We start from the raw sequence: 9,493 nt of genomic DNA on the forward strand, positions 1-9,493 counted from the left end.
GTTTTTTTTAACTATATATATATATATATATATATATATATATGTGTGTGTGTGTATGCACATGTATGTAAGCATATGGATATGAAAATAACACCCCAAATCTCTCTCTGCATTCTCTGGGTATGGTGGTCATGTGTGTTGATTTTATACTAATCGACAGGCTCTGAAATGAAGGTGCTAAAAGTGATATTTGGCACTGGAACCTATTCTACATGAAGTCATGATTGGCCAGATCACATGAACAATAGTCTTTCCAGGTGAAACTGTTTCACCAATCTAGGAATGTATACAACAAAGCAGTCTCTTGTCTTCTGACTAATTACTACCTATTTTATTAGATATTTTTCCACAGTACACTGCTCTTGTCTGTCTGATATTTTACTTCCCAGATTTTACCCACAAATTAACCTAATTTGATAACAATGTCCAATTTAAAAGAAAAAAACGTTACCTTGATTGTCAAGGGATTTTCTTTCTGTTGTAGATGGCGTAATCCAAACCTGACAATTGCCTTGTGGATCTGTTGTAACATCGGATGTTTTGTTTTGTCTAAAGGTATTGTTCACAGTATTTTTACAATAACATGGAAACACTCCTGCAAATAGCTTCCTAACATTTCTCTAGAGCAATGGCTCTCCATTCTTTTGATAATGTGGTTCACTGGCAGATAAATGATAATTTATTGACTCACTTTCTCATGGAAACATAAAGAAAACAAAAACAAAATATTTTGTTTTATAAGTTATACTTGTGTATAACAAAATTATGAATTACAATTTCAAAACAATGAATCATTAGTATGGATTTTCTGAAGCCTTAAATTATATTTTAAAAAATCTATAGTGCACCATTTCAGAAACACCATTGGAGTTTTAATAATTGAATGTTTTAGATACGCATTTTAAGAAAAATAGGATAGAGAACAGAAATAGAAGCAGAGGGCTGTAAACTTGTTTAGATGGAACTGTAAGATGTTGATTAGTGTCAATGGAAGGCTGATGATAGACAGTGTAGGATGGAGAGAATGGACAACAGTAATGTAATTCTTTTAAAGGATTATATTACTGGATTATATATACAAGAGAAAGGAGTAGTGCCTTTGACATTATAAATCTCACAAACTCTCCAAGACTGTTCAAATTGGTACTGTTAATGTCTTGTTTGAACTACTAGAAATTTATGTCTACTGCAAAAACATGAAGGAGAGAGGAAATCCATTGGCATCACACTGCAAAGCAGGGGGAATGAACTTACTGATTAGTGTGGGGCCATGCAATGGGACAAGATGAGGAGAGAGGTTGGTGTATACATATTTTTGTGGTTTAGGCCCAGTTCAGCTCTGATTAAACTGAGCTATGATCATAACCGTTCTAGTCACGAACATCCTGTCCTTTTTGTTTGTCTATGATCACATTGTCCTTGCCACTTCTTTTAATCCTTTTCTACTCTAGGCACAAAGCCCAAAATTTTTGGGGAGGGGCCAGTCGATGCAACTGGTACTTAATTTATCGACCCTGAAAGGATGAAAGGCAAAGTTGACCTCAGCGGAATTTGAACTCAGAGCGTAAAGACAGATGAATTACCGTTATGCACTTCATCCGGCGTGCTACATTTCTGCCAGCTCACCACCTTTTCTTTTAATTATTATTTGCAGGAGTGGTTACTATTTCTAGCAACTCATGCAACCACATAATCTCTCTCATGGGTTGATGTATATTTAGTGTTTGTAGACATTGTTCTATAGGAATTGATAGAGGGTTTTAAAAAAATTTATTTTTACTTGGGAATGGGTTTAGTGAGTGATGATCAGTTGAACGTTTTTGTTGTTTGTAATGAAATATGTTACTTCTATCTTTCAGCTGCCTTCTTTGTTTTAGTGTCTTTACTAGTTGTAGCTATTGCTACTTTATCACTTATTCATATACACACACGTATATTTGACACTATACTGCCTGAAAGCCACAGAGAATGTTATCTTCCTGGAGAAAACAATGGGGATGAAGAAATATGTCAAAATACTGTTAGAGAATTCCAATACAGGTAAACTATTTTCATTGTTTATTAATTACATCTACTTCATTGTTATAGAAGTCTCACAGTGTGGCTGCACAACTTTGTATAATTCAGCAATAAAACACAGCCTCCTCTAATCCAACAGCATCATGGGAAATGACTGTTAAAATGATGATTATGTTATTGTATTCCAAAGAGGTGTTTACATTTATGGTGTGCGTGATATTTACTGAAATTATATATCTATATCAGTCATGTTGGCTGTCATTAGTAACACTGTTTGGGTGACAATGAATATTTGGGATTTTTGAGTCTTCATTAAAATCATTTTACTGATAGCAAATAGGTGTTATTTGTATGTGATGTGGTGCTAATGTGTGTATGGAGGGTTTGAAAATCAGTTGCCATATAAAATCTCTTAATTCTCCATTGTTGAGTAGGTAAGTTAGTTATAAAACAGTTCATCCTCATCATATTGAAATGTGATGCAAAGTCATCATCGTTTAACGTCCTCTTTCCATGCTGGCATGGGTTGGATGGTTTGACTGACGACTGGCAAGCCAGGAGGCTGCACCAGGCTCCAATCTGATCTGGCAAGGTTTCTACAGCTGGATACCCTTCCTAATGCCAACTACTCTGAGTGTGTATAGGGTGCTTTTTATGTGCCACTGACATGAGGGCCAGTCAGTTGGCACTGGCTTCAACCACGCTTGAATGGTGCATTTTATGTGTCACCTGCACAGGAGCCAGTCAGGCGGAATTGGCATCAACTTCACTCATGTGGTACTTTTTACATGCTACCAACTCGTGAGTCAGTCTGGCGGTACTGGCTTCGACCACGCTCGAATGGGGCTTCTTATGTGTCATTGGCATGGGTGCCAGTGAGGTGGTACTGGCATCAGCCACAACAACAGGTCTTCTCAAGCACAGCATATTGCCTGACAATTGAAGGGTACTGTTAAATGGGTCAGTTATGCAACACTGGCATAGGTCACGGCTACAATCTCACTTGGCTTGCCAGGTCTTCCAAGTACAAGATATCTCCAAAGGTCTTGGTCACTTGTCATTGCCTCTGTGAAGCCCAGCATTCAAAGGTCGTGCTTCACCACCTCACTGCATGTTTTCCTGGGTCTACCTCTTCCACAGGTTCCTTCCACTGTTAGGGTGTGACACTTCTTCACACAGCTATCCTCATTCATAAGTAACACATGACGATACCAGCGCAGTCATCTCTCTTGCATACCACATCTGATGCTTCTTATATCCAACTTGTGTCTCAGGGTACTTACACTCTGTCATGCATGCACACTGACATTATACATCAGTAGAACATACTATCTTCATTTCTTTCAAGCCTACACATGTCCTCAGCAGTCACAGCCCATGTCTCACAGCCATGTAGCGTGGCTGTTCGCACATGTGTCATACAGTCTACCTTTCACTCTTTCACAGCAGAGGTAGGAGCTCTCTGAACTTTGCCTTGGCTATTCTTATTCTAATAGCTACACTCTCAGAGCATCCACCTCCGCAACTGACTTGGTCACCTAAGTAACGGAAGCGGTCAACTACTTCTAGTTTTTCCCCTTGGCATGTGATAGAATCTGTTTTCTGCACATTTTCAGTGTTTATTGCCCCTGTGCATCTGTCACACACAAAAACTATCTTCCCGGTTAACCTTCCTTTGATGCTGCTGCACCTCTTATGTGTCCATAGCTTACACTAGGTACATCTTATGGAGTTTCTACCTATGCCTTTTCTATAGATCGAGCAGGACCATCTACCTGAAGGGATTTGTGGTTTGTCTGCCTTCCTACTTACTAAGACTTTGGTTTTTGCTAGATTGACTCTAAGGCCCTTTGATTCTAGACTTTGCTCCCACACCTGAAAGATCTCCTCTAGTTCTGGTAGTGACTCTGCTATTAGAGCAAGGTCATCAGCAGAGAGGAGCTCCCAGGGGCAGCCTGTCTTGAATTCCTCTGTTTCTGCCTGGAGGACTATGATGAATAAGAGGGGACTGATCGTTGTTGGACCCCTACTTCTAACTGGAATTCTTCACTATACTCGTTGCCAACCCTCACCTTACTGACAGCATCCTTGTACAGCTCTCACTAACCACTCATCTATCTCTAGTTTCTCCATTGACCACCAACCAGGTAAGGGATTGGGCACCCTGTCAAAGGCTTTCTCCATGTCACGAAAAGCCAAGTACAGAGGTTTATCTTTGTCTTGGAATTTGTCTAGCTACAAGGCTACATCATACTCCAGTATCAGCTTTAGCATGGTTTCTACAACTGGATGCCCTTCCTAACACCAACCACAATACAGTATGTACTGGGTGATTTTTTTGCATGCCACCAGCACGAGTGAGGTTACCTAGTAAGTTGCAAAACATGAAAAGAAAGGAAAAGTGGGGGAAAAGTCCCCATGACTAGGTAGGGCAGGGCAAGTATTAGGGAGGAGGTGGCTTTATATCAAGTGTTAGAAGGCTAAAGTATGAGAGATAAGCACAGGTGTCATGCTAAACCTTACAAAGGTGACAGAGGATCAAGAAATGTGGCGCATTTTTGTACTACCCACCACAACAGAATTGAGATCTTAAAACTGAAGTGCCACATTGGTGTAAGTACTGGTACCACATAGACAGCACAGGTGCTGGTGCCACCTAAAAAGCACCCTGTATACTCTGTAAAGTGGTTGGTGTTAGGAAAGGCATCCACCAAACCAAAACAGATTATGGAACTTGGTGTGGCTCCTGGCTTTGTCAGTTTCTTTCAAGTCATCCAACCCATGCCAACATAGAAAACAGATGTTAAATGATGATGATGAAAACACTTCTATGAGCAATGTTTTCTATTAGGTTAATTTTTATACAGACACACACTGTTAATACATTAAGTAAACATTTCTTCAAATCTCCATTGGAAACTACAGAATGTATTTTTCTAACAACTTTATATTTAGCTTGATACAGGTCAATGATTTCCTGATCCGCTGCAATGAGTACCTCGACAGTTTTTACACAATTCTAAAATGGGAAGAAATAGGTCCCTCACTCAGGTAAGTGTTCCATAAATAGTCGTTTAACAACATAAACAGTTATGTTATACACATCATGCTGTAATACAGTATGCACAATATATGGACATCAGATGATCTACACACTCACGAAACTTTAAGTAATGTGGAGCTTTGATTAAAGCCATTCTAGCTATGACCAACCTGTCTTTCTTTTTCAAACATAGTTTGTCTTGGATCACATTATCCAAGAAAACTGTTTTTAATTTTGTACATCCCTTATTATCCATTCACTATAACCTATGCATCATTAACATGTTTTTACTCTCTTAGACTCATATCACACTCCATTATAAATTATACTACCTTTCCTACTGTCTATATCTCATTTATAAAGGACAAATAGCACTTTCCACATTAATATGCATGCACACGCCTTAGCAGTGTAGGGAACACGGTTTATTGTAGTCTACTACAACCTATAAAACTAGCCATCCACAAACACTTAAGCACTTCAGTAACCTGATCTTATTCCTCTGATCCAGACAAATACAAATATACCCAATGTTCTTGGTGAGTTGGGGGTGACTACCATCTTTAATCACTCCCAAACATTTGAAATATTTTTCATTGACTGTCACTACCCAGGCTGCCACAACAACCTTTGAACATACAAAATTAAGTTGAACAGCAAAGCACTTGCCATATATTCTGATTCCCACACTTAGGTCTCTAAACCAGCAACCACTATATGGCAATATATTTTCTCATTCTCACACCCAACTCTCTAAACCAGTGACCATTGTATGGCAATATATCTTCAATCCTGCTACCTAAACTGCTGTGGTGCTATACATTCATTCTCACGCACAGCTCTCTAAAACAACAACCACTCTTGTACTATATATTTATCACAACTGACAGCTCTCTGAACCAGTAACTACTGCATGGCTGATCCTAGGTGACATTTTCTACACAAATCAGTTGCTGTTTAAATTAACACAGATCAACCAAATTTTTTATCAAAGCTGTTCCTGCCATGACCATCCCATCCCTTTTTCAGGCATTTGTACTTTAGACTTACATTAACGAATATGTCCTTTCAATTCAGTAAGGTCTGGTTTGGGGAAAATTTGTCTTGTACACAGATTTTAACAAAGTAAATTAAAAGTGTTGATAAAATTACCTCATTAAGTTTATCTTGTATTGACCCACAATTTTGTTTTCCAATATGTCATAAGTTCAAATCCCACTTAACCACAAAACTCCAATTACTTCCCAGTTTATATTTGTGAAAAATAGCTGCCATCTCTAATTTTTGGCTAAGTTGGTTACTCATGAAGAGATCCTATACATGCAAGATATCTTCCACAATTCAATGTTGAATATAATGTCTAAAATTTAAGGACCGATGTATGAGAGTCAGGAAAAAGAATTGCTTTTCAATGTCTGTTTTTCAGTTAAAATTCAGAGATAATTTCTTGTATGCTTTTTATTTCTGTTAAAAGTTCTGAATCCATGCTATCATTAATATCTTTGATTATGTATTCCTTGCTTTTCTTTTGCAGATTCCACATAGAAATCTGTTCCTTTTTGATCTTCCTCACCATGTTTCCAGCTCGCTGGAATTTTATCCTTTTCTTCAATTGGTTTTTCTTAGGTCATGAAGAAATGTTAAAATGTAAGTTAGATCCTCTTTATCTTTGCATTTATCTTTGTAAGCACCAATATCCATCTCATTCTTAAAGTAATGAATCAATATTTACTTTGTAGTCATAATTTGTTTTCTATCTCTAATATTCCTACTGAATTATGTATTTCTTCAGCTGTTCTGAAGAGTATCTCTATATCATCAGCACTCCAAACCAAACTGCATGTGTCTATGTTAATGAGTCTCTGTACAACTGTATACATAATTATTAATTATAGAGTCATCTGCAGCCTCAGAGATGAGAGGGTCATATGGATCAGATATTGGACTACGTTTAGTGTGTGTCTGAACAAAACATTTTAATCCACATTGCCTCAGTGTTGGAAATAGGCAGCAGGAACTGTTAGCTATGTTAGATTGATATCCTATCTAGGAAAAGGTTTATTTTCATTTTTACCATACTATGAGAGTTAAGTACTGGCTCTTGAATGTTACTCTCCACTCTAGATATATTAGTTTTAATCTGGTCATGTCTCTTCCTGGAGATAAAGTTTAGTCTAATTTGCTCGCTAATTACACCAAACTAATTAGTCTGTGCTATAAAAGCTATTTCATCATATTTCAAATAATACCTATAAAGTTTATACTATCTTATTGGTATTTGTGGTTTCAGATATTTCTAAAAAATCTCAATTTTTTATGGCAAAATGGAAAGATGAAAATGAATTAGAAGTTGAAAATCCCACGAGTGGTCCAAAAGTACCAGAAATGGATTCTAATGGTCAAACTGAACAGGTGAGAAACTTAATCACTAATTGCAGATACCATACCATGAAATTGGTATGTAAAAAGCTCCCCTTGAATGTTGGGCAATATTTTGTGCTTGAGAAGACCTGTCAAGCCATGTGAAATGATAGTCGTGGCCAGTGCCAGTGCTGTGGGACTGGCACCCATGCCAGTGGCACATAAAAAGCACCATTCGAATGCTGGGCCTCACAGAGGCAGTGACAGGTGACCAAGAGCTTTGATGAAATACCATGCTTATGAAGACCTGTCAAGCCAAGTGAGATCATAGTTGTGGTCAATGCCGGTGTCACGTAACTGGCACATAAAAAGCACCCATTACACTCCTGGAGTGGTTGGCATTAAGAAGGGCATCCAGCCATAGAAACCATACTAAATCAGATTGGAACTTGGTGCAGCTCCCTGCCTTACTAGTTCTCAGTCAAACCGTCCAATCCATGCCAGCATGGAAAATGGATGTTAAATGATGATGATGATGATGATACAGCTAAATTACTTCCTAATTTACCCACAGTTCATATGTTAAGAATAAATCAGTCTCCATGATTTTTAAATAACCATGTTGGTTCTACTTGTTCCCAAGACTATTTTGTCTAACTGTTCTGTTGTATTTGTAAAATGATGATAGAGATGCTAGTGTAAAAGCCAGAATTTGAATTGACAAGTGGTATGTACTGGTATCTATGCCAGAGAAAAAAACCTTTGTGAATCGGAAGAATATCTGTCATTATTGAACCTCATTGATAAAATGGCACAAAATTAAAATGGAGTGGTGATCTACTGTTCTGAAAACTGATCCAACCCAAGTTAACAAGGAAATACTGTTGTTAAAACATGGCCATCAAGGAGAGAGAATATAAGTTTCAATTTTTGACACAAGGCTAGCAATTTCAGGGGAGGGGATAAGTAAATTACATCAACCCCAGTGTTCAACTGGTACTATTTTATTGACCCCAAAAGGATGAAAGGCAAAGTTGACTTCAGCAGGATTTGAACTCAGAGCATATAGAGGATGAAATTACACTATGCATTTTTCCCAGTGTGGTAACAGTTGTGCCAGCTAGCCACCTTATTAATCAATATGAATATTGATTCACTGAAAATAGATTCTTCACCCACTGTATGATAAATTGCAGTTACTCATCATCATCATCATCATCATCATCATTGCTTTATATCCACTTTTCCATTCTTGCATGAGTCATATAGAAAATTCTTTGGGGCACATTTTATATGGCTGGATGCCCTCCCTGTTACCAGCCATCACCTGTTTCCAAGCAAGATAATACTTCCCATGGTTGGACATGATTTCACAGAAGACTGGAAACAAGGGACACCAATTGTGTGATTGTGACATTTGTATATAAAATGTCATGTGATGTCAAGACAAGAAGATGGAAGCAGTCATACACAGACATCCATATATATTTATATACAACAGGCTTCTTTTAGTTTCCATCTACTAAATCCATGCACAAGGCTTTAATCAGCTCAAAACTATAGTAGAAAACTTGCCTAAGGTGTTATGCAGTGGGACTGAATCTGAACCTATATGGTTGAGAATAAAACACTAAATATATATTGGCTTCAAATTTTGGCACAAGGCCAGCAATTTCGAGGAAGGGTTAATTTGACTACATCAACCCAAGTGCTCAACTAGTTGTCATTTTGGTGACCCCGAAAGGATGAAAGACAAAGTTAGCTTCAATGGAATTTTAATGCCAAACGTAAAGATGGACAAAATGCTGCTAAGCATTTTTCCCAGCGTCCTAATGATTCTGTCAGCTCACTGTCCTACTAAGAATAAATATTAATTTAGGTACAGGAGTGGCTGTGTGGTAAGTAGCTTGCTTACCAACCACATGGTTCCAGGTTCATTCCCACTGCATGGCATCTTGGGCAAGTGTCTTCTACTATAGCCTCGGGCCGACCAAAGCCTTGTGAGTGAATTTGGTAGACGGAAACTAAAAGAAACCTGTCGTATATATATATATATATATATATGTATGT

The 9,493-nt window shown here is 37.9% G+C and overlaps 1 protein-coding gene across 7 annotated transcripts in view; it reads left to right on the forward strand.

Moving 5' to 3' along the window:
* The window catches only part of LOC106876441 (protrudin), a 95,527-nt gene that overhangs the window by 70,523 nt on the left and 15,511 nt on the right, over positions 1–9,493 (forward strand). For all 7 annotated transcript variants that reach the window (XM_052974443.1, XM_052974441.1, XM_052974445.1 and 4 more), the window contains 5 exons: positions 485–555; positions 1,860–2,040; positions 4,975–5,070; positions 6,597–6,709; positions 7,353–7,474. In XM_052974443.1, coding sequence (XP_052830403.1) covers positions 485–555; positions 1,860–2,040; positions 4,975–5,070; positions 6,597–6,709; positions 7,353–7,474 — 583 coding nt within the window. The remainder of the gene's footprint in view (positions 1–484; positions 556–1,859; positions 2,041–4,974; positions 5,071–6,596; positions 6,710–7,352; positions 7,475–9,493) is intronic.

Source organism: Octopus bimaculoides, chromosome 18, assembly GCF_001194135.2.
Source record: "Octopus bimaculoides isolate UCB-OBI-ISO-001 chromosome 18, ASM119413v2, whole genome shotgun sequence".
Taxonomy (NCBI): Eukaryota; Metazoa; Mollusca; class Cephalopoda; order Octopoda; family Octopodidae; genus Octopus; species Octopus bimaculoides.